The sequence below is a fragment of the Phacochoerus africanus genome, chromosome 13 (assembly GCF_016906955.1).
Source record: "Phacochoerus africanus isolate WHEZ1 chromosome 13, ROS_Pafr_v1, whole genome shotgun sequence".
Taxonomy (NCBI): Eukaryota; Metazoa; Chordata; class Mammalia; order Artiodactyla; family Suidae; genus Phacochoerus; species Phacochoerus africanus.
The window spans coordinates 63,554,779-63,580,758 of NC_062556.1; the positions used below are offsets into that span (position 1 = coordinate 63,554,779).

Below are 25,980 nucleotides of genomic sequence, written 5' to 3' on the forward strand. Positions count from 1 at the left end.
AGCAGGGGTTACTTCCAGCTGTAGACAATGGGTGGCTTGCGTTTTTTATTGATTTAGTCTTCCAAGCAGTCTGCAATATGCACATTTTAGTTTTGAAATTAGAAATTAGATAAATCTCACAAATATAACTAACTGTGTTGATGACTTGCTTAAAATCCTGATGAGGTCAAAGCACCTTTTCCATGGCAAACGAGGCCCTCCAAGACCTGGCCACCATGCTTCTCTCTGGCCTCATCTCCCCATCTCACCTTATAGAGCAGGGGTTCTCAAATATTAGGGTGTATCAGAACCACTAGGCCCCATCCCCAAAGTTTCTGATTTTGTAAGCCCAAGATGGGGTCCAGGAATTTGCAGGTCTAACAACGGATAAAAATGCTGTTGGGGAGTTCCCATTGTGGCACAGTGCTTAACAAATCTGACTAGGGAACCATGAGGTTGTGGTTCGGTCCCTGCCCTTGCTCAGTGGGTTAACCATCCAGCGTTGCCGGGAGCTGTGGTGTGGGTCGCAGATGCAGCTCAGATCCTGCGGTGCTGTGGCTGTGGTGTAGGCCGGTGGCTACAGCTCCGATTCGACCCCTAGCCTGGGAATCTCCATATGCCGCGGGAGCGGCCCAAAGAAATAGCAAAAAAAGACAAAAAAAAAAAAAGCTGTTGGTCTGGGCCCACAGTTTAAAAAATTATTATTGTGCTAAAATATACATAATCAAAAAATTTACCATGTTAACTTTTATTTTTTATTTTTTTAATGGCTGCACCCATGGCATATGGAAGTTCTCAGGCCAGGGACAGAATCCAAGCCACAGCTGGGGCAACATGAAATCCTTTAAAACACTTTGTCAGGTCAGGGATTGAACCAGAGCCTCTGAAGTGAGGTGAGCTGCTGCAGTCAGATTCTTACCCCACTATGCCACAGTGGGAACTCTATCCATGTTAATTATTTCAAAGTGTATGATTCAGTGGCATTGAGTATATTCACAATGTTGTGCAATCATCATCACCACCCACTTTTAGAACTTTTTCATCATCACAAACTTTAACTCGGTAGCCATTAAACTCACATCTATCTCCCTCCTCCCAGCCCCAGGTAAACCTCTAATCTCCTTTCCATGTCCATGACTTCGTCTTTTCTAGGTACTTCATTTAACTGGAACCATACCATTTCATTGTTTGTACATCTTATTTATCCCTTCAGCTGCAGATGTGCATTTGGGTTCTTTCCACGTTCTGGCCAGTGTGAATAATGCTGCAGTGAACATTGGGGTATAGGTAGCTGAGATCCTGCTTTCGAGTTTTTTTGGATATGTGGAATTGCCGGGTCATATGGTAATTCTGTTTACATTTTTGAGGCCCTATCAAACTGATTTCAAACTGGAGATCAGAAGCTCAGGAAAGAGATCTTGGCTGGAGATAATACATTTTTAAAAAATGTTTTAAAAGATGGTAATTCAAGCAATGACCGTCGTCGGGAGAATCCCTGCGTGGAGAGGGAATGGAAGCCAGATGGAAGCAAGCTGAAGACACAGCAGGGGAGGAAAGCAAGGCAGCTTTCAAAGGGCTCTTGAAGACCAAAAGCCTTCAACTTGACTCAGCCATTTTATTTACTTATTATCTTCTTAGGGTCGCACCCACAGCATATGGAAGTTCCCAGGCTAGGGGTCAAATCAGACCTGTAGCTGCCAGCCTAAACCACAGCCACAGCCACAGCAACTGAGGATCCAAGCCACGTCTTCGAGCTACACCACAGCTCATGGCAATGCTGGATCCCCGACCCACTGAGCGAGGCCAGGATCGAACCCGCATCCTCATAACCACTGAGACATGACGAGAACTCTTTTTTTTTTTTTTTGACTCAGCCAATTTCTTTATTTCTAAGGTTACTTTTTTTTTGAGACAATTTTTTTTAAGAGTGGTCTTAGGTTTACCACAAAATTGAGAGGGAGGTAAGGTTTCCCATACACCCTCTGTCCCCACACAAGCATTGCCTGACTCGTTATCAATATCATTCACCAGAAGGGTGTTTGTTTTTTTGTTTTAAACCACGGGTGAATCCAAATTGATATATAATCACCCCAAGACCGTAGTTTTATCTTAGAGTTCATTTTTGGCGTTTCACACTCTCTGGGTTTGGACAAATGCAAATTGAAAAATGGACATCACAGGAGTACCTGCTGTGGTGCAGTGGAAACAAATCCTCTTGCATCCATGAGGATGCAAGTTCCATCCCTGGCCTCGTTCAGTGAACCGGGGATCTGGCGTTGCCTAGAGCTGTAGTGAAGGTCTAAGAAGTGGCTTGGATCCCAAATTGCTCTGGCTGTGGTATAGGCCGGCAGCTGTAGCTCTGATTCACCCCCTAGCCTGGGAACTTCCATATGCCACAGATGCAGCCCTAAAAAGTTAAATAAAAAAAAAAAAAGGAAAAAAAATGAACATTATCATAGAGGGTATTTTCACTGCCTGAAAAATCCTCTGTGCCCTATTTATCTCCCTTCCTCACCCGTGACAAACACTGACCTTTTTATTGTATCCATAGGTTTGCCTTTTCCAGAATGTCATATAGTTGGAATCATACGGTATATACCCTTTTCAGATTGGCTTCTCCCACTTAGTAATATGCACTTGAGTTCTCCATGTCTTTGCATGGCCTGACAGCTCATTTACTTTCTTCTTTTTGGCCATGCCCATGGCATACAGAAGTTGCTGGGCCAGGGAACTCGCAACGCATCTGTGACCCAGGCCACAGCAGTGACAATGCCCGATCCTTAACTGTTAGGCCACCAGGGAACTCCCACAGCTAATTTCTTCTTATGGCTGAATAATGTCCCACTGTCTGGATAGAGTTTATTTACCTAATCACCTACTGAAGGACACAGTGGCTGCCTCCAAGTTTTGGCAATTATGAATAACACTACTATAAACATCCTTGGACAGGTTTTAGTGCAAACATTAAGTCAAACCCTTTGAGTAAATAGCTAGGAATGTGACTGGTGGATTGTAGGATAACATTATGCTTAGTTTTGTAAGAAACTGCCAAATTTCTTCTAGTTGGAAAAAAAAAAAAGGATAATTAAAGCAATGAGAGTAGATGACATTTCTCAGGAGGGTTCTTGATGCTGATGACTGCAGGGAGAATTCCATAGGGCTGTAACATTTTGCATTCCCACCAGCCATGTAGGAGAGAGCATCCCTGCTGCTCCACATCCTTGTCAGCATTTGGTGGGATCACATTTTGGCCATTCTAGCAGTACCTCCTTGTTGTTTTAATTTGCATTTCCCTGATGACATATGACATGGAACAAATTTTTTTAATACTTTCTGCAAAAAGGTTTTTTTTTTGTCTTTTTGTCTTTTTAGGGCCACACCCGAGGCATACGGAGGTTCCCAGGCTAAGGGTCTAATCGGAGCTGTAGCCACCGGGCTATGCCACAGCCACAGCAATGCCAGATCTGAGCTGCGTCTGCGACCTACACCACAGCTCACAGCAACGCTGGATCCTTAACCCACTGAGTGAGGCTAGGGAGCGAACCTGAAACCTCATGGTTTCCTAGTCAGATTCGTTTCTGCTGTGCCACACCAGGAACTCCAAGTTTTTTTTTTAACTGTTTTTTTTCATTTTATGTTCCTAAGGTCTGTTAAAGTCATCTCATGAAATTAGATAAATGATAAAGGTAAATCATATTGTGAATATTAAATCGGGAAATAAAGGTGTACACAAAAATATGTGCAAGAAAAAAACGAAATAGAACAAGTGACACAGAATAAGTGTTTTTATTTTGTCATCATCAATGACCAAACTCCAACAAAGACGATTTGTTTTCAGTTGGTCCCATCTTCTGCCTGTAACTTGCCCTGAGCTCTCACGTCCTTTCTCCCCTCTCCATTTCTTCTAGAGGTACAGGCTCCCCCCAAGAAGCCTTTTCTTCCCCATACAGTTAAGACCAGGGGAAACTCATTTCAATCACTCTCACTCAACTCTAGTTCTTGTGCCCCATAAGTCCCCAACTCTGGCTTAATTTATTTTCACATATATCAAAATTCTGAAATTACAGTTTCAACTTCAGTTTGTGTTTCATTCCAGTTTGCAAATCCCCTTCCTAATTCTGGATTTGCTTTTTACTCTTTTCCCCAAAGCCTGTACCCCACTCGTATCCCCATGCCCCTCAACCACCTCTGAGTGAGTAATTTTGCTTCCTACTCCATTGAGAAAACAAGCCACCAGACACTGAAGTCAGAAAGCTGCAAAGAATCTTTGACTTCTTCTCTTTACTCAATGGAATATCCAATCAATTACCTTTTTAAATCATCTTAAAGCCTTCAGGGGAGAGAGGAATTAAAAATATATGATAATCAAGTATTTAAAAAAATTTTCTACAGCAAAATAAAAACATACATTATTTTTTAAAGCCACATTCTACATTAAATACATTAAAATACTGATAATTTTATAAATAAAATCACTTTAAACAGTAAATACATGATGAAATTTCTCTGGAACAAGGTTACTTACATAATCCAATGACCAATTTTGAAAATATAAAAACTACGTCCTTCTTTTAAAAAATACTTAATTTTACAAAATTATCAAAAGTTAAAAAGTGCTAGCTAGATATGCTTCCATTTTGTTCCACTTTTAAAGCAATCATAGCATGATATCAGACCTTAAAAAAAGATAAATTAGGGCATTAGGCTCAGCCTATATTGCTTAAAAAACTTCAGCGACTTTCTAGGCAATGGGTAAGGCTGGGAAGCCGAGTTCAATGCCAATGAAGGCTGCCATCTTCCCAGAGCTATTCACCTTTGTTCTCAGAACCAGGGCATTCTTCCTCCTCAGCTCACCTCTACCGAGGAAACTTTCCATACCTATCAGCACCTAATTTTCAGGAGAAAAGGTTTCTGAGAGAATTTGATAGTTAAATCCTATGCTGATACTGAACCTCCTCTAAAGATTGAGGCATTTTTTTTTGTCTTTTTTTTTTTTTTTGCTATTTCTTTGGGCCGCTCCCGCGGCATATGGAGGTTCCCAGGCATATGGAGGTTCCCAGGCTAGGGGTTGAAACGGAGCTGTAGCTGCCAGCCTATGCCAGAGCCACAGCAACACAGGATCCAAGCCGAGTCTGCAACCTACACCACAGCTCACGGCAACGCCGGATCATTAACCCACTGAGCAAGGGCAGGGACCGAACCCACAACCTCATGGTTCCTAGTTGGATTCGTTAACCACTGAGCCACGATGGGAACTCCAAGATTGAGGCATTTTATATTTGAATTTTATGCAAAAACTCGTATTCTAATTCCAAATGAAAGAGGACACTTCATTTGGTCACTTGATTTCATATCACTTGTCGAGGTAGGATAATTTTCTTCCTTCTCTGGAAACGGTCCTGACTACACAAATGATGGTTGTACCGGAAAGGGTTCTAATGCCTTCTCTGCATTCTTCCAGTTGTGAAAGTTCTCTCTGTACCACTCAACTGGTAAAAGACAAAAAAATAAAAATAAAAAAAATAACCAACATTTACTAACTTTCTGTTAAGTGAAAAAGTCTTACTCATCAGCTAATCTGCAAGCAAAAACTGCCTAACAATGAAAAACAATTTGATTCTGAACTGACCAGTGATGTTAATCAGAAAATATTTCATCACCGGAAAACTTAGATTTAAACATCAAATAAGGAGTTAAAACATTCTGATTTTAGGGAAGTCAGGGGGAAAGGGAGATAGGTCATTTACCGTGGTTGGAGAAAAGTCATTTACAAAGTCAGAGGGAAAAAAGTATAGTATTTTGTCCATGTAAATGTCACAATGACAGGCATAGTGAGATCACTGTGTTAATAAGCATAACATAAAAATATTTTATGTTGCTAGTCTAATTTTTTTTTTTTTTTTCATTTTAGGGCTGCGCCTGCAGCATATGGAAGATCCCAGGCTACGGGACCACAACCACATGGAACCTACACCACAGCCACAGCAATGCCAGATCCTTAACCCAACTGAGCCAGGCCGGGGATCAAACCCACATCCCCACAGACACAGGGTCTCCTATTGCTATTCTATAATAAAGTTTTTTTTAGTTGAAAAAATGATAAATTATCTTGGAATTTGTTTTTAAAAATTCAACACAAGTATTTTATACATCAAGCTCTAAACCAAGACTTTTTTTCTATACTTGAATAATTCTTCTCATAAGTACATTTCTAAACACAATTTTAACATATATACATAGACTCTATATATACTTATGGATAGTTTCACACATACTAAATTTGTTTCCAATTTGTTTCAGCATAAAAAGACCAAAGATGCTCAAAGACTGCAATTGTCTCTATTCCATCAAATCTAAGATGCCTTAAGATGGACCATTACTTTACATACCAGTAAGAAAGAAAAAAATTGAAATAATAACTATAAAACACATACTTTTCAAGGATGTGAAAAAATGTGCATCTACAAATCAATGAAATAGGTATCTGGTAATAAGACAGAGGAAGCCTGTTCGGAAGTTAGTCTATGACATTCAAGATATTTAATCACTAATGTTAGAAACATATTAAATGTAAGGGTTTGAAAGGTGAAAGTGAATCACCACAAAATTCTGATGAATTTATAGTGTTATGAAAATAAATTACTGTTCCTTAAAATGTTTCTGAATCCCCTTCATCTAAAATGATCAAAAAAAAAAAAAAAAAAGATCAATTCAGGACTTACTGTGGCTCAGTGGAAATGAATCTGACTAGTATCCATGAGGACACAGGTTTGATTCCTGATCTTGTTCAGCAGATTAAGGCATTGCTGTGAGCTGTGGTGAAGGCCGGAGATGAGGCTCAGATCTGGCGTTGCTCTGCCTGTGCTGCAGGCCAGCAGCTATAGCTCTGATTCGACCCCTAGCCTGGGAACCTCCATATGCTGCCTGTGCATGTGCATTCTCAGGAAAAGACAAAAAAAAATTTTTAAATTAAAAATAAAATGATCAATTCATAACATACTTGTTTTCTTTATTCCCTCCTTCCAAGGCACTTTGGGTCTCCATCCTAATCCATGTATTTTCTCTGACTTCATTGGATATCTCATGTCATTGGTAGGTCTTGGAAAACAAAACAGATTTAAAATGATATTGTGGACATATATTTACAAATTTAAATACTGAGAAAAATAATCATGTGCTCAGAATTCAAATTTTTTCTCAAGAAATTCTCCCTGATGACACACGTATTATAGAAAATTTGGAAAATAAAGTATATGTTAAAAATCATTAATAATGGAGTTCCCGTCGTGGCTCAGTGGTTAGTGAATCTGACTAGGAACCATGAGGTTGCAGGTTCAATCCCTGGCCTCGCTCAGTGGGTTAAGGATCCTGTGTTGCCATGAGCTGTGGTGTAAGTTGCAGACGTGGCTCCGATCTGGTGTTGCTGTGGCTGTGGTGTAGGCCGGCAGCTACAGCTCCAATTAGACCCCTAGCCTGGGAACCTCCATATGCCTTGGGTGTGGCCCTAAAAAGCCAAAAAAAAAAAAAATCACCACTAATCCAGATGCCTAACCCTTTCTATGGCTTATTCTTTTCTTATTTCAACCAAAATCTAGGTATGAATGCAATGGCTCATACTTAAATGTTTGATGAATGAATAAATAAACACATATAAATCTGTTAGGACTCTTATGTTCCACACCCCAAGTCTGGTAGTTTACATACATATAAATTAAATTTTAAAATACTTCCAAAGGTAAGGTATTACTATCTCTATTTCATATTCAAAGAAACCTCAGACTTGGAGTCAATAATTTCCTTTAAATCACACAGCTAGTAAGTAACAATTTTATTCTTATGCCACTTATAATTAGGAAAAAACATTTTAGCATAAAACTAAAAAGAGATAAACTTTTCTTCTGGGTAAGTCCATACATTTTACAGTCTTACAAGTACCTAAGATTTCACAACCTATCCCCAATGCTTTAACCTGTTACTCACCTGTCATTAACATAATCTACCCAGTTTTCCATTTCGGACTCTGATTTGGTCTCTTTGATCTGTCAGAATGGAGAAGATCATTGAGTCAAATTATAAAATGAGACCAGAGAATAAAAATGGCATTCAACAACTGATTCAAAAGGCAAGAAAAACAACTTCCTCCAAGTGGGGAAGACAGCTAAGACAAGTAGCATTTTATGATCACTTTCTATACTTTATAACCTAAATTCCACCTGATGCTCAGAAGGAATACACATTACATAAACTACAGGAGAAAATGAATTTTTGGGGGGTTTTGGTTATTACTCAGTGTAATACTGTGACTTAAAATAAGAAATATATATTTGGTGTCCATCCTCGTTCCTGGCAGAGCTCCTAAAATTCTTGGAATTTCCAAGTATTGAGAGAGAACGTGTTTTTGGTATGGATAACAAGGCCCTCTCGACCACACCAGAGTTTGTTAGTAAGTGACTTCTGGAAAGCCCTGGAGGATGAAGACTGGTTGCCAAGGCAACCTACCCTCAGATTAGAAGGACGGACCTTAGCCTCCCTGCCCCTGCCTCTGGGAAGGGGAAGGGGACTGGAAGTTGAGTTAATCATCAGCGCTAATGGTTTAATTAACCATGCCTACTTAATGACACCTCCATAAAAACCCAAGAGGAGAGCTTCTAGGCTGCTGGACACATGGAGGTGCTGGGAAGGTGACATGCCTGGAGAGGGCATGGAAGCCCTGTGCCCTTCTCTCATGCCTTGCCCTGTGCATGGCCTCCAGCCTTTGTAACACACCAGTAATCTAGGGAATGGCCTGTCTACCTGAGTTCTGTGAGCCCCTCTAGCAGATCACCTCAGACATAGAGCTGGGGGACCAGAAGCACACGTGACAACCAGGTCTCGGGACTGACATAGGAAGTGAGGGAGCCTTATAGGACCGAGCCCTTAACCGGGGACATCTTACGCCATCTCCAGGTAGATAATGTCAGAATTGAGTTAAACAGGAGGACACCGAGCTGGTTTCTGAGAATAGCGTGGTGTGGAAAACCCACACAACGTGAGAACAGCGCACTCTGGGAATACCGTAAAGGAAAGGAAGTTTGGGGGTTCCCACTGTGGCTCAGTGGTTAACGAATCCGACTAGGAACCAGGAGGTGGAAGGTTCGATCTCTGGCCTCGCTCAGTGGGTTGAGGATCCGGCGTTGCTGTGAGCTGTGGTGTAGGTCACAGACACGGCTCGGATCTGGTTGCTGTGGCTGTGGCGTAGGCGGGTGGCTGCAGCTCCAACTGGACCCCTAGCCTGGGAACCTCCATGTGCCGTGGGAGTGACCCTAGAAAAGGCAAAAAGACAAAAAAAAAAAGGAAAAGAAGTTTTCCCATTCACTCACTCTGTCATTCTTTCCACTGTATCCTGAGATTTTAACTGATGCTAATACATACATGTATGCATAACTATTAGTTATATATCACCGTTCCTTGATTCTAGGGCATGAATTTAATATTTAATTTTCTGCAATTGAATATGTCTTATAATGGGGATGTACTTTTAATGTTTCAGACTTTTTTTTTCCTGAAAAGCTACTACTAAATGAGCAATGCAGTTTCAATAATAACCTATCTCAGCATACATATGTAATTATAATTATGAATTTCCTTTTTTTCACTTGTTTAGTTTCCAAATGAGCAAACCATAAATCATTGACTTTAACAAAATTAGTGATTACTGTCACTAACTTAGTGACAATTCTGAAAATATTAACCCTTTTATAATATATACATACCAGTTGTATTAGTTCTTTGGCAAGCTGGAGAACTGACATTTCAAAATTGGTCCCAATGTTATAAATTTCACCAGGTTTTCCCTTTTTGAGGACAGTGAGAAATGCTTCCACTACATCAGTAGCATAAAGGAAATTTCTTGTTTGAAGCCCTGATCCATGAATGCAGCTAAAAGATGAAATGAAAGGGAATCAAAGAGTGTAAACAAGTAAGCTCTCCAAAGCAGGGTAAGACGAGCACTGGGTGCAATTCTAGAGAAGTCAATTGCCAGGAAGATCCTAGGTATCTTTTATTGAAAATAAATTCTCAAGACTTTTAAATTTATCCATAATCTTTAACTGATCTCCAAACCCTCTGTGGGTACTCAGTGGTAAACATGTAAGTGACCCCTGAAAAATATTTATCCACCCATTTTAAAGTTCATTTTGAAGAATATCTAAGTTGTATGAATTAAATAAATTCTTTAAAAAAGGAGGGAGTTCCTGTTGTGGCTCAGCCGGTTAAGAACCTGACATGCGGGGATGCAGGTCTGATCCCTGGCCTCGATCAGGGGGTTAAGGATCCACTGCTGCTGTGGCTATGGCACAGGTGGCAGATGCAGCTTGGATCTAGTGTTGCTGTGCCTGCGGTATAGGCCGACAGCTGTAGCTCCGATTTGACCCCTAGCCTCGGAACTTCCATATGCCCTGGGTTTGTCCCTAAAAAGGAAAAAGAAAAAAGAAAAAGAAAAATTATGAGTTTTCACTGTGGCTCAGTGGGTTAAGAATCTGAGTGTAGTGGTTCTGATCGCTGCAGAGGTGCAGGTTAGATCCTTAGCTTGGCGCAGGAGGTTAAAAGATCCAGCCTAGGTCGCAGCTGTGGCTTGGATTCAGTTTCTGGCCTGGGAATTTCCACGTGCAGTGTAGCCATTAAAAAAAAAAAGTAAAAAGTAAAATTATATAAAGAAGATAGACGACAAATTGTAATGCTATAACTCAAAATTTTAGGATAGATTATTTAATAATTAAAATTATCTTAGTAATCAAATTATAAAGATGAATTATACATTATAATTATTTTTAAAACTATTACACTGATTATAGAAGGAATTCTTAAATTTGTTGGGACATTAAATCTAAGGCCTCTTGATTTTCAAGAAAGACTGACACCAAATACTATAATTTACCCAAAAAAAGTGAGTATAAAGGTAAATAACATACCATTTCCTGTTGTGTTGTAGTAAAGATATAAATTTTGGAATAACCTAAAAGAATATTTAAAAATAATTTCAGACTTTGCAATTTCATTCAGTAATATAAACCTGGACTCATCATAAGATTAAAAAGATTATTATTAAGAAATAGGAGTTCCCATTGTGGCCCAGTAGAAATGAATCCGACTAGAAACCATGAGGTTACCGGTTCGATCCCTGGCCTCTCTCAGTGGGTGAAGGATCTGGCGTTGCCACAAGCTGTGGTGTAGGTCACAGACGTGGCTTGGATCTGGCGTTGCTGTGGCTGTGGTAAAGGCCGGCAGCTGTAGCTCTGATTGGACCCCTAGCCTGGGAACCTCCATATACTGCAGGTGTGGCCCTAAAAAAAAAAAAAAGCCAAAAAAATACATTTATGGATAAATTCTAATTCTTTTTTTTTTTCTTTCTTTCTTAGGGCCGCACTCACGGCACATGGAAATTCCCAAGCTAGAGATCAAATTGGAGGCTGTGGTTGCTGGCCTATATACCACAGCCACAGAAACTCGGGATCCGAGCTGTGTCTGCGACTTATACCACAGCTCACAGCAACACTGGATCTTTAACCCACTGAGCAAGGTCAGGGATCAAGCCCACGTCCTCATGGATAATAGTTGGGTTTGTTACCACTGAGCCACAATGGGAACTCCCAAGAAATTCTAATTCTTAACAGGAGTTCAAGAAATACTTATTATAATTTTGATAAGTAAAAGAACTCTAAGAGCACTTCCTGTTTCATAAAAACCAGTTATGTGCTAAATAAAAATGAATATAAAATGATATAAATAACGAAAAAGTTCAGAAAAAGGCTCTCATCACAAAGCTCACTTCTGCATTGATTTTATACAGGCAAGAATCATATCTTATTACTTTACATATGGTCCCTTTCAATAAGTGATTGTGAAATTAATAAAAAGTAATTTCAGTGCCACGGGATTCAAAGAAAATTTATGTTAAAGAGGAGATAAGAAATTATTAAATGTGTAATAAGTTTGTTAAAAATAGTCCAAAAATTAAGCCACGTAAATATCAGCATATCATGATATGGCCCTTTCTTTTGGGCAGAAAGATCAACGCAACCGTCTGTGAAGTGAGAAACCCAGCTCTAAATTTAGGCAGAGATGGAGTTCCCGTCATGGCGCAGTGGTTAACGAATTCGACTAGGAACCATGAGATTGCGGGTTCGGTCCCTGCCCTTGCTCAGTGGGTTAACGATCCGGCGTTGCCGTGAGCTGTGGTGTAGGTTGCAGACTTGGCTCGGATCCTGCGTTGCTGTGGCTCTGGCGTAGGCCAGTGGCTACAGCTCTGATTCGACCCCTAGCCTGGGAACCTCCATATGCCGCGGGAGCGGCCCAAGAAATAGCAAAAAAAAAAAAAAAAAAAAAAATTTAGGCAGAGACTAGTGGTTACTTAGCACTGGGCTTAATGACACAGAATCAACTGCACAGGCATTTTCAGCCTTTTAACTACATTTTTTTAAATTCACAAAACCTCTGTCCTGGAAGACACGCAGGTCTGCAACAACACCAAGGAGCTGGGGAGCAGTTAATCGGCAGGCTCTAAGTTAAATTTATGTACAAGGGTCCCACATCACTCTAATTACTGTTTACACTGCTGTAGAGCCTGACATATCAGTCTGACTGCAAACCAGGAAGAAGCCTTCACTGGGAGCCTTCTGCAGTGCGCTAGAATCCTGCAAGGACAGCATTTCACAGACATCATCTCACTGTATCCTTCAAACCCTTCCTAAGTATTATCATTACCCATTAATTTAGAGATGATGCTCAAAGCGCCTAAGGCCATGCCACCTGGTGATTATCAAAACTGAGCTTCAAAACAAGTCTTCAAGCCCTAAACCTGCTAAGACTGGCATGTGGTCTATATAGCATTTATAATTAGGGTTAATCACAACATAAATTATTTCAGACAAATAACCAAAGAGATAGCTTAAATAATGAAAAGTTACGATCACTAAAACACTCTATGAATTCAGAAGTGAAATGTACCTTTTCTGGATATTGATGGGGTCCATAAACATTACTGCTTCGGGTGATGACAACTGGAAACTTAAAGAATATTGGATGTTAAGGTAATGAAAAGGTCCAATAATAAGGATTACCCAAAGATGAGCAGTTTTAAAATATGGGTATTTTTTTGGCTAAATAATCCACACACCATAAGGAGTGAAGTCAAGGGATTTTTTTTTTTTTTTTTCCTAATGCAAGGTTCCTGAAAAGACAGTAGAGGACAGGATTCAGATAAAGGCAGAGATTCCAAAAGGAAGAAGAGGCATAGTCTCCTTAAAGGGTGAATATAGATGGAAGCGGGTCTGTTTGATAGCAGGAAACTAAAGACATTTCTCCCCAATTAGTTCAGAGAGCTCCTTAGATGTTACACTTCAAATCGGCTTTCTCTGTTGTACCAACCCTCACAAAGGCAAAGGGCTACCAAGGAGGGAGAGGACCACTCTCCCGGAACACAAAAGGTTACAGAACCTGAAGTCACTGTCGCTTGCCTGTCTGACCCAGTCCCTAATAATTCTTGGAGTTCAGAGGGAAGCCAAGTGCAGGGCTCAAGCTGATGATTCCCGGAGAGCAAGGCTCCCACGGGGACACTGACACAGCCCCTAGGGCAAGTCCACCTCCCACTTGTGAGGGGCTGTGAAGAGCAGGTAAGGGAATCTGCACCCCCAACAACCCCCCTGCCTTAGAAGACTCCTGGGAATCAGGATATTCCAACAGGCCTTTTTTTTTCTTTTTGGGGCTGCACTCTGCACCATATGGAAGTTCCCAGGCTAGGGGTTGAACCGGAGCTGCAGCTGCCGGCCTAACCACAGTCACAGCAACTTAGGATCCAAGCTGTGTCTGTGACCTACAACACAGCTCACAGCAATGCCTGATCCTTAACCCACTGAGAGAGGACAGGGATTGAACCTGAGTCCTCATGGGTGCTAGCCGGGTTTGTTAACACACTGAGCCACAATGGGAAGTCCCCCAACAGGGCTTTTCACTCTAGCTGTAATAATCTACCTATTACTGAAGTAGAAAAAATAGGAATTGTTCCTTTAAATGGTGAACTGGATAAGAAGTAGGTTCCTACTTTTCATACAATGTAGTAATTTAGATTTTAAAATTCCTTAATATATAACTTTCCTCAATCTATGTCCCCTATTTGAAAAATGAAATATTGCTAATGCTAACTTGGAGTTTTAACACCTAAATCCAAAGAAAAATGACTCAAGGGTTTCTGAAGTCAGTTCTTACCTTATATCGTTCCCAGTAAGACTGTACAAAACACTCAGCAGCTGCTTTAGATGAGGCATAAGGATTTGTAGGTTGTTTGGGTGAAGATTCATCAAATTCCTAATTTTAAAAAGATATGTTAAACAAAGTAAGTATTATGCATACTTTTTTCGTTTTTTTATTTTAAAAATTTTATTATAGTCGATTTAACAATGTTCTGTCAATTTCTGCTGTGCAGCAAAGTGACCCAGTTGTACATGTACAAATATTTATATATGTGTGTGTGTATATATATATATATGCATACTTTCTAAGCAGAAAAATCAGAGAACATATTACAAACTTGAAATTTTTTTTTTTTGCTTTTTAGGGCCGTACCTGCAGCATATGGAGGTTTCCAGGCTAGGGGCCGAATGGGAGCTACAGCTGCTGGCCTACATCACAGCCACAGCAACACCATATCTGAGCTGCATCTGCTACCTATACCACAGCTCATGGCAATGCTGGATCCTTAACCCACAGAGCAAGGCCAGGGATCAAACCCACATCCTCATGGATACTAGTCAGATTCATTTCAGCTGCACCACGATGGGAACTCCCGAACTTGAAATGTTAATCACCATGCTTTTTTTGTTTTTGTTTTTTCCTTTTTTTGGCCACCCCTCGGCATATGGAGTTCTTGGGCCAGGGATTAGACTTGAACCACAGCGGTATCTATGCTGCAGCTGTGGCAACTGCAGCTTAGATCACAACTACACTGTGCTGGGCCGGGGATCAAACCTGTGTCCCATCACTGCAGAGATGCTGCTCATCCCATCGTGCCACAGTGGAAACTCCTTAAGGACTACATTTAAAAAACATTTACTGAAACCCAAATACATGTCTGGCATCTTTCTAAGCACTTCACATATAGTAACTTCCTTAAAGTTCACAATGACCCTACAAGGCAGGCAGAGAGAACAGCAAGTGCAAAGGCCCTGAGATAGAAATGTGTCCAGTGGAACTATAAGGAGGCTGGAATGAAGGAAGAGAAATGGGGGATGGGGTCGGAAAGCTAAGAGCCAGAGAACCCTGTGTGGAACCCTGGAGGCCACTGTCAAAACACTGATGGGTTCAAATATCATGATCTGACTTACATATCACGATCTGACTTATACTTTAAAAAGCATCCTGCCTACTGTATCAGATCTGATATAGGGGGAGTAGGAGGACCAGAAGGTAGAGGCTTACCTGAAAAAAGCTGCAAAGAGAGATACGCATGGTTGTTTCTCAGAAGTGGGATTATGCACTGAACCAACGTGGTCAGGGTCTGCTTTTTCTCATAAGTCTTTTCAAACTACTTGTATTTTCCCACTATGTATGTGTTTTGGTAAATTAATATATTAAAACAAAACAAAACAAAGTGAGGTCACTGTAAACACTATGAAAATACAGCCTGGAGAATGGAGCCATTTTTTAATATAAAAACTATAGTATTTACAAATGATTAACAAAGAAGAACAGATTCCAGTTTCTAGTAATTTTATTCCCACTCCGTGACACAGCAGTATGCTTTCCTGAATAGAACAGGAGGCAGAGGCATCACCTGCAGCTTAACTGACACATGCTTTGGTCCATGGCAACGGCATTCATCACGAACAATGACTGATCAGGAGTTCCCGTCACAGCTCAGCAGAAACGAATCCGACTAGTATCTATGAGGCTGTGGGTTCGATCCCTGGCCTAGCTCAGTGGGTTAAGGATCCAGCATTGCCTCAAGCTGCAGCGTAGCTGGCAGGCATGGCTTGGATCTGGTGTTGCTGTGGCTGTGGCGTATGCCGGTAGCTGCAGCTCTAATTTGACCTCTAGCCTGGGAACCTCCACATGCCTTGGGCGTGGCCCTAAGAAGAAAAAAAGAAAAAAGAATGAGTGATTAGGCGTGAGCTGCTGCTTGCAAAGTATTGTCAGTCAAGTTACATATAAATCTGTGTCAGATTAGCCTGTCGTTTCCCATTTGGGGTGGTACTATTTGATTTGAACAAGACACAACGGAGGAGTCCCCGTCATGGCGCAGCGGAAATGAATCTGACTAGGAACCATGAGGTTTCAGGTTCAATCCCTGGCCTTGCTCAGTAGGTTAAGGACCTGGCGTTGCTGTGAGCTGTGGTGTAGGTTGCAGACGCGGCTCGGATCTTGTGTTGCTGTGGCTCTGGTGGAGGCTGGCAGCTGTAGCTCTGATTGGACCCCTAGCCTGGGAACCTCCATATGCTGCAAGTGCGGCCCTAGAAAGACAAAAAAAAAAAAAAAGAGAGAGAGAGAGACACAATGGAAGAACATTTTGAAAGCCTCACGTGTGTATAATCAGAGGATGAAAAAAGTCCAGGGTAGGTTTTAGTAAGCCAGCTTTGCATCACGGTACAGGGGAAGGAGGTGAAACAGACATTGTGTAAGCTCACCTTATCAAGGCTGCCTCCATACACCTCATCTGTGCTGACATAAATAAATTTCTCCACTCTGGCTTCATGTGCAGCACTTAGCAAAACGTGAGTGCCGTAAACATTAACATAGGTAAATTCAAAGGCACGGACAAATGAAAGATCTAAAAAAAGAAGAAAAAGCTAGACCAATTCCACCCAAGCACCAACCTGTAGACTCAGATTTAAGGAGAGCTCTATTCACTTCTCTTCCTTCAGCACAATTGCAACAGTGGTAAAAATGACATAAAAATGCATTGCTGTTTATGATTTCACTAAACCCAAATTACATCATACATGTAAGTTCTTAGAATTTAGAAAACTATCAGCCCTATATTTGCAGGAAGCACTTTTTTTTGTTTAATTCTAAAAAGAAATAGAAAAGAGGAGAAATGATACTTTTAAAAGTGAAGTGCTCTTAAACTTAAAAAAAAATCTGGAACAACAAAAAGGTAGGAGGGTTTGCTTTGCTGGGACCAAGAATTATTATAAAGTTCCAGTAATTAAAGTATGGTAATGGCATAAGGATACATGAAGACCGGTGGAACAAGACAGGAGCCCAGAGACAGAACCATGGATATAGAGGTCCTTGATCTCCAACAAAGGTGGTGATGAGGAAAGGTTGAGTCTTTTCAATAAACGGTGTTGGGTCAAAGGGATATTGATGTGGGGAAAAAATGTGAATGTGGAAAGCAAAGCAGTAATTTTTATGAAAAAAATGTAAGAGAATTATCTCCATGACTGGAGGTAGGAAAAGAGTCCTTACAGAGAACACCAAGTGCGCGAACCCTAAAGGAAAAGGGGATAAACTGGACCACACGGAAGTGAAGAATTTCAATTGATCAAAAGATATTTTTAAGAAAGTGACAAGGCAAATGACAGATTGAAAAAAGGTAGTGGCAAATGGCATGAATTCAGAATATACAAAGGACTTATAAAAATCTACAAGGAATAAACATCCACTAGAAAATGGTAAACAGCCTTGCCATTTAGAAGTCTCTGTAAAGAAGATACACCAATAAGAAAGGGAGGAGGATAATCCAATAAACAAACATAAAGGGTTTTGTTGTTTTTTTTTACTTCATTAATAATCAGGGGAAAATATAATAAAAACCACCAAAGATTGACAACAGAAGTACTGGTAAACATCTCATACCTTGCTGGAAGGAAAAGTGCTTGATCATTAACCAAGTAGAAGGATTTGCTCTACCAGATAATGAAAGCACTAAATTAGTCAATATATTGTGTAATCAGCACAGGCACAGACAAACAAACAAAGAGTTGAGAAACAGATACTCGTATAAAGATACTTGATATATGACAGGGCAGTGGAAACTGGTGAGCTTTCCCACAAGTGGCAGAGATGCAATTGGTATTCATATAGAAAAAAAGAAATTGGATTATTATCTCATACTTCCTACAAAAATCAATTTCAAATGGATTACAAACCTAAATGTGAAAGGCAAAACTCTAGAGCTCTTCAAAGATAATGTAGGAGAATATCTTCATGACCTTGGGGCAACAGGGAATTGCTTAAGACCCAATAAGCATTAACCATAACATAAAAGATACATAAATTCATTAAGAATTTATATAAGAACATCTGCTCATCAAAACACGCTTGCAAAAATATTAAAAGATACAGCACAGAGTGGGAGAAGATATTGGTAATACACATAACAATTAGTATTCAGTATATGTGTGTGTGTGTACATGCACACGTGTATATCATGTGTATCAACTCTTACAAATCAATGAGAAAAAGGTTAATAAGCCAGTTTTATTTATTTACGTATTTACTGGTTTATTTTGGCTATGCCCAGGACATATGGAAGTCCTTGGGCCAAGGACAGAACATCCACCACAGCAGTGACCAATGCCAGATCCACTGCACCACCAGGGAGCTTCCATGTATACATTTTTATAAAATTTAAAACCAGGAAAAACTAACCTATACTATTTGGAGAAAAGTACAGAGACAGTAAAACTGTAGAGAAAACCAAGGGAAATTATAACTTAAAAGTCAGGTAATAAGGCAGCAATACTACTACTACTTGAGAGGGCTCAGCAACATTCTATCTTTTGTTTAGGTGATGGCTATATGGGTATTCAAATTGCCATCATTCATTTAACCTTACCTCTAAATTCTTCTGAATATATGCTATATTTTATAATATAAAATGTCAGACAAATTATTAGAAAATATCTAAGAACAAAACAGTATAGATAATAACATTCAATTGTGTCCACCACCTAGCTTAAGAAAAACATACTAAAAAATACAGTTGAAGGCCCATATCCCCAGAAGTAATTACTATTCTGGATTTGGTTAAACTCAGTTTTAGGATAACATTCAAGGCTACACTAACACCTGATCTGAGAAACACTAAGCATCATGATGACACAGTGACCATGGGCTTTTCTGATAAAACCTGATATATGTTCTTTCAAAGTACCTACCTGTTCAGCCCCATTAATAGACTTTGATTTGGTTAGTTAGCCATTTGGAAAAAAAAAAAAATTGCCTGTCATAACTGTAACATAAAACAATGCTTACCTACATGTGTTTGTGCAGCAAAATGTAGCACTATGTCTATTTTTTCTGTTTCAAAAAGTAGTTTCACAAAGTGAGAATCACATATGTCACCCTATATAAAAAAGCAAAGATGAAAAAGCCAAGTTTCATTGAACACTCTCATTCATAATAACCGTTTTACTTCATGAACAAAAATCATAAGAACAAAATTAATTCTCCCTTCACCACCCACCCAGGTATAAAAAGAGTATCTTGAAAATTCAACTGAGGGCAAAATAATGATTTATTTCTTCAGCATCCTAGCATGTAAGATATTCAATACAAAATACATTTTTGCAAAGTGTCTAAAATAGTATTTTACTGAGTACCAACTACTACTATGGACTCTGTGAGCTTTTTTTCCTTAACATTCTCGCCAACCTAAGGTAACTATGTTAACAAGAAAAAAATTCTTTTTTAAAAGTTTGATATAAGCATTACTGAAATGTATTTAAAGTAAGTGTAACAACTGGAATGATGTATTTCACTACAACTAAGCAGTAAGTTATGAGGTGGTTTTTTCCTTTCTTTTCTTTTCTTTTTTTCCTTCTCTTTCTGGTCCCGTTTGTGCCATATGGAAGTTGCCAGGCGAGGGGTCAAACTGGAGCTGCCGCTGTGGCCTTCTACACCATTGCCACAGCTGATCGGAGCCACTCCTGCAACCTATGCTGCTGCTTGCGGCAAGGCCAGATCCTTAACCCACTGAGTGAATTAAGTGCCAGGGATGGAACCTGCATCCTCACAGAGACAACACTGGGTCCTTAACCTGCTGAGCCACAACGAGAACTCTCAATCTATGAGTATTTTATACACTTAGATCTTCTAAAAATATGTATTCTCAACAATTCTTCAGTGACTGAGGAAACACTTTCATATAGAAGGAAAAAATTATGAAATGTTTGCTTAGTACATTAAGATTTGTGGTTATAACGTCTATAGAATCCCTTAAAAAACATAAATCGTAAGATAGTTACAAATGACATTAAGATTTCCCTTTCTGAGTTGATGACCTGGCTCTTGGTTTGTACTCTGGACTCTTCTGAGAATGCCTAGTAAGAATCAGCCACTGAGGGCCGATTTTAGTCAATCCTAGTGAAGAAAAGTACTATGGGCTGTAGGGTGGGTTTCCGACTACCGGCTACCTGAGTAACACCCTATTTTGTACCAATCTCTTCAAATCTCAGTGAGGACCTAAAATCACAAACCATGGAAGTTCAATCGGCTACTCATAGACCTGCTAAGGCACCAAAAATTGCATGTAGCTCTATATGTGGTATCAACCTACAAGTGATATTCTCATGGGGTACTTCTGGAAATTAAAAAGGCCTTTAATAAGTGTGCTTTCCTACCTCCATATTACTGAAATTTAAAAAGTAGAAAGATATGATATCTGAATGACTACAGAGGCATACTAAAAAATACATATATAAGAACACTTTCATACCTGTATAAATTTGTAATTTTGTTTATCAGAAATAGTTTCAAGGTTCTTCAGGCTTGCACAGTAATCCAGCTTAAAATAAGTAAGGGGGGAGAAACAACAAAGAGTGATAACAGCTTTTCCTATATGTCAATTTATTTTAAATACTGACAATGTTCTGATTATAACACAAAAAATGTCTTCTTAAAGTGTTTGCTCTCAGTGTTTTTAGAAGTTTCTGGTATCTTAAAAGTAAAAAATAAATTAAAAAACCATGTAATTTTCTTACCTTTTCAATTAAAAAAAGTTATTTTATAAGCCTCTCCTTTAAAAAATTGTCCTGCCCAGGTTTGCCTCCGCCACTGAGACTGTAGGAGTTTACCATTTACTAAAAAGAATTAGTGATTGAATACAACTATACCTGTGTTACACATATTAAAACTCATTACACCTTTTCTTTTTTTCTTTTTAGGGCCGCACCTCCAGCATACAGAAGTTCCCAGCCTAGGGGTCGAATTGGAGCTGTAGTTGCCAGCCTATGTCACAGCCACAGCAATGCAGGATCTGAGCTGTGTTTCGACCTACACCACAGCTCATGGCAGCACTGGATCCTTAATCCATTGAGCAAGGCCAGGGGTGGAACCTGCATCCTCATGGATACTAGCTGGGTTCATTACTGCTGAGCCACAAGGGGAACTCCTCATTACACTTTTTCCTAAGTTACCTGTTGGTAAATTGGTATACAGATGGGGGAAAAATTACTGTTCATGATATTATTGAAGGCAAAAACAAGTAAGACAAACAGATCATTTTTTGTCTATATATTTTTACTATTAGGTTTTATGAAATTAAGGTAACTAATTGCATCTTGTGTTTAAAGTCAACAATGTAGTGGATCACCAATCCTGGCCTTCATAATCTCCAGGGAGCAACTATTACAGAAAAACTCTCAAAACCAAAGGAACTGTACTTCAATTTTTAGAGTAAATATATAATTTTCCAGGAGCTGGTGGTTATAAAACCATATAATAAAATAATCAGAGTATCTCAACACTGAAAACAAACAAAAACATCACAAGGTTACACTAAATGTTGAATTCAGAGAAGAATTTCTTTTAGTAAAAATACTGCACTTAAAACCTTTAGGTTATGCACTATCATAACAAACGAAAAAGTTTCAAGAATTTAAGAGTAAAAAACTGTATGAACACATGACTATATATGGCCCTTAAGTTTCTCAAATGACTAAATACAAAACTAAAATATCGGCATAACAGGATTCTAATGCTTTTAAAAAATATAAGTAAGTTTCAACACATGCAGTTCATTTTTATAAAGCTTACCTTGTCTAGATTTACGATCATATAGTTTGGATAATCTTCTACTAGAGAGACAATCACATGTGATGCACTATAGGAAAAAGTATAACCCATTAGTAGAAAACTTAACCTTTTCCTTAAGTTCTCAAATGTTACCCTAAGCTGTCCAGTATTAGGAAACTCAGTAGATACCTTTACATTGTTGTGGGACAATAGAAATAATAAAACTACATTGAATATACACACACCTATATTTTTCACTCATCTTTTCAACAGTATGGCTATGCAGAGTCGTACACTCCCTTTACACTCTGGTCAAGAGAGAATATACTGATCCTGGGTATAAGGATGTCACCAACCAAATATGCTGCCCAGGCACACACTGAGAGTGGGAGTAAAGCCATATCATAAATACAATGGGTGATGGTCAGTGCAGATGGACTTAAACTATAACATGCCTTTTCACAGACAGTAGGTATAACTATGTAAAAATTAAGTTGTCATGAGCATAGGAGTTGACCGTGTCCACAGAAATCCCACTGCCATTGCTATTTCTTGGCATAAGAGAATTTGGTGGTATACATTAGAACGGGGGGGGGGGGGGGGGTTGTTCCAGAGTAAACTTAGGTTTCCCATGCTAATACTTGCTGACACCATCCTGAGTTGAATATCCACAGTAGCACACTGGGTTTCAGAGGACCCTGATAATGACCAGATTGTATCACATACACCAAAATGTTGGCCTCCTAGGACCAAATTATGAACTCAGAGTTTGCACTTGACAGCCCTTTCACAGAATTTCCCAGGACGGACCGGTCCTGCACTAGCACTGTACCACCTTTTTATATCCATGCTCCTCTTTTCATTAAGTGAAAACGTGCCTGCCTGGTACCCTCCTCCAAGTCACTGGGATAAGAAGAGGTGATCTAACATGCTAACAGAGGCGGGGGGGGGGGGGGGGGGGGGGGGGGAGTAAATTTTCCCAGGTGTTTAGGGAACCAGTCTGTGCCCTCATCTGGTTTACATCGGAGGGTGGGGATGCAGACAATAGGCAAGTGAAACACAACAGGCAAGTGAAACTACACAGTATAATTTCAGGTAGTGATAAGTGGGTTAGTTGGGAGAGGGGCTCTTCAGGTAAGGCCAGGAGGAGGTGATGTCTGAGTAAACACCTGAACTAAGTGAAGCAAACAGCCTAAGCAAAGGGGAAGCAAGTGCAAAGGCCTCAAAATAGCTGCAACTAGCCTCCGGTGTCCACGAACTGCACGACGCTAAGAGTGGCAGGCACATAAAAGAGGTAGAATAACAGACCACGTTGGAGCTTGGGCACTTGAGAGTCTTCTAGGTACCGTAAAGGGTTTAGATTTTATTCTAAATCTGACAGGAACCACTGGAGTGAAACTACGCACTTATTTACTTAATAAACACTGACTTCTGCGTGTGAACAGACTTTAAGGGAACAAGAGTGTAAGTAGTGACTAATGAGTGGCTATAATAGCAGTTCAGGCAAAAGCAGACACAAGTAACATGAGATAGGATAGAAAGGGGAGGACGAGGAGACGTGGTCGCTTTGGAAGTACTAAGAGAAGACCTGTTGATTAAATGTGAGTGTGAGCAGAAAGGAGGCTTCAAACGACTGATACAGATCAAAGCACTGGCAGAGGATTTTTAAAAGTTTGCTGAGTAAATGAAACTCCTATCATAAACCAGAAACCATTTCTTGGCGCCTATATATACAAGGCCTGTGTACCGTAGGAGGCTGAGAGGGGGTCAGGGGTGCTGGGCTGAGGTGGGGGCAAAGTGGGCGCCCACAAAAGACTGACAGGTACATTTCGGGCAAGGCAGAAAGGTGGACAGTACCACAGCACTTTTGCTTTGGCTGGGAGGCGTTAAAAGAAGTCGTAGCTTCAGAGGAGTCACGTCTTCGTCGGGAAGGTGGAATAATCCTTCTCGTGCATTAAGACCCTCCCCATGTCAATCAGATCCCCAAAGCCGATCCCGAGTTGCCAAGGGCAAGCAGAGGCGCAGGAAAAGGTTGGGGTTCTGGGAAGCCACTACTCGACTAGAAGCACCGTTACCTACATGAAACCAGCACCCCCGGTCACCAGGACCCGCTTCGCAAAGCTGTTAGGAGGACCCAAGGGCTCAGCCCGGACTGCAGTCGTCATCTCCCAGCTCAGCAGTGCTTGGGCACCGTAAAGCGCCAGGTTGTAGATCGTAGGAAAGTTCCACTACGACTTTTTGCGACGCGCCTCGCTCCTCCCACTCATTAATAGGTCAGGCAGCAGCCACTTCCGGAGCGTGTCCCCGCCCACTGGAGGGATGGGCGGGGCTCTCGAGTGCGCGGGCTGCGCGGCGCCACTGCGCAGGTGCAGCTCTTCTCTGCCAACACCTGGAGAAATAGGACTAACTCGGATGGCTGGGAATGAAATGTTTCAGGGCAAGTGTCACCATCGTGGATTAGGCTTTACTTAGTTACACAGATGGTCAGCTTTAGGAATGATTACCTTTTTTTCATTCTTGAACTACAGCGATCCCCACAGATTACTCTTTGGTTGAACAGAGAACTCCAGGTAGTTCTCTTCTTGCAAAGTTGAAGATGGAAGGTTGAAATTGCAAAATGGCCTTTTACGTTGTCGTTGATATTATTACAGACAGTACAGGCTGCCTGCACTACATCATGGTAAAGATGTTCCCTAGATCCTACTCTTAGATCTTTTCCTACTATTGTTCCTCTTGCTCACTCTACCCCCACCTCCATGCCCTCGTTGCTTTTCTGTGATTTTCCCAGGCTTCTCTTGGGCTTGGATATCCTTTCCCCAGATGGCTGCCTAGTTTTTACCCTTAAGGTCGCAGCTTGAATGCCACCCCAGTGGATAGTCCCTTCTTGACCACTCCAGTTAAAACAGCAAGCTGTACCCGAGCCCTGCTCAGCCATTTTACTGTTCTTTATTTAGCTGTCTTCAACATCTATGTTGAATTGCTCATTGTTACTGCTTCATGAGGGTAGGAGCTTTGTTTTGCTTCCTTCTACTATCAAGACTCCAGGACCAGGCCCGGTGGAGAATAAACCAGCAGTAAGTATTGTTTATTTAGATGAATAAATATCTCGGGTTTTTGTTTTCCACATGGTGTGTTGGCAAAGCCCAAGAAGGGGACTATCCAGTATATGTGAAAGTGTCATTTGTTAACAACCATTTTGGGAGGCCAAATGGTTACATGAACAAAAAGTTCAAATGTCCCTACAGTTTATGATACTCCATGAGGCATAATATAGATAATTGCAGAAAAACGTATGTTCATTGTTATATTGCTTATAATGATGAAAAACTGTATACAATTTAAATGTCGGAGTTCCCGTCGTGGCGCAGTGGTTAACGAATCCGACCATGAGGTTGCGGGTTCGGTCCCTGCCCTTGCTCAGTGGGTTAACGATCCGGCGTTGCCATGAGCTGTGGTGTAGGTCAAAGACGCGGCTCGGATCCTGCATTGCTGTGGCTCTGGCTAGGCCGGTGGCTACAGCTCCGATTAGACCCCTAGCCTGGGAACTTCCACATGCCGCGGAAGCAGCCCAAAGAAACAGCAAAAAGACAAAAAAAAAAAAAAAGTCCACTAGTATGATCTCACTTTTTAAAATAGAATGGACTAATTTATAGCCTTTGAAAAGAATGTACCAAAATGGAATGAGGACCAAAATATATTGTAGTGGATACTTGCAGTTTTATCTGATCAGACTTCCCTACCCTTTATGATCTCCACAAGTTGACCCAATTAGGCAGACCACAGGATGTGCATCTGACACACAGTAGGTCTATTGAATCCCCCTCCTGAGATTTGGAATTGCACTAAGGATTTAGCATAGTCTGGTTGCTCTTCTTGAACTCCAAGGACGTATAAATTTGGGACTTGTTTGTAGCCGTGCTCATTCAAATGAGGTGAGGAATCAAGAAACCTGTCTTCAGTGAGACAAAAAACAACATTGATTATGAAGACAAGAAAGAGAAGAAGCCTCAA

The 25,980-nt window shown here is 40.5% G+C and overlaps 1 protein-coding gene across 3 annotated transcripts; it reads right to left on the reverse strand.

The window, feature by feature from the left end:
* Positions 1–3,746: 3,746 nt before the first annotated feature.
* TGDS (TDP-glucose 4,6-dehydratase) lies at positions 3,747–24,257 on the reverse strand. Of its 3 annotated transcripts, none has more exons than XM_047756180.1 (12): positions 24,049–24,257; positions 21,991–22,057; positions 20,672–20,740; positions 19,210–19,300; positions 16,635–16,777; positions 14,221–14,319; positions 12,964–13,023; positions 10,929–10,972; positions 9,732–9,897; positions 7,960–8,018; positions 6,980–7,077; positions 3,747–5,468 (listed from the first exon to the last, which is right to left on the reverse strand). In XM_047756180.1, the coding sequence occupies exons 1-12, from the start codon at positions 24,132–24,134 to the stop codon at positions 5,383–5,385; spliced, it is 1,068 nt and encodes a 355-aa protein (XP_047612136.1). In that variant the 5' UTR covers positions 24,135–24,257; the 3' UTR covers positions 3,747–5,382. The 3 variants fall into 3 exon arrangements, with proteins under 3 accessions (XP_047612136.1, XP_047612137.1, XP_047612138.1); XM_047756181.1 differs by having other exon boundaries at positions 5,196–5,468; positions 24,045–24,082; XM_047756182.1 differs by lacking the exon at positions 6,980–7,077 and having other exon boundaries at positions 5,374–5,468; positions 24,049–24,186.
* Between the last annotated feature and the right edge of the window lie 1,723 nt (positions 24,258–25,980).

Coding starts and splice junctions, on each gene's coding strand:
- TGDS (XM_047756180.1), bottom strand. CDS start 24,134: ATGACGACTGCAGTCCGGGCTGAGCCCTTGGGTCCTCCTAACAGCTTT. Junction 22,058..24,048: donor ACCGGGGGTGCTGGTTTCAT/GTAGGTAACGGT, acceptor TTTTTCCTATAG/TGCATCACATGTGATTGTCT. Junction 14,320..16,634: donor ATGGAGGCAGCCTTGATAAG/GTGAGCTTACAC, acceptor TTTTAAAATTAG/GAATTTGATGAATCTTCACC.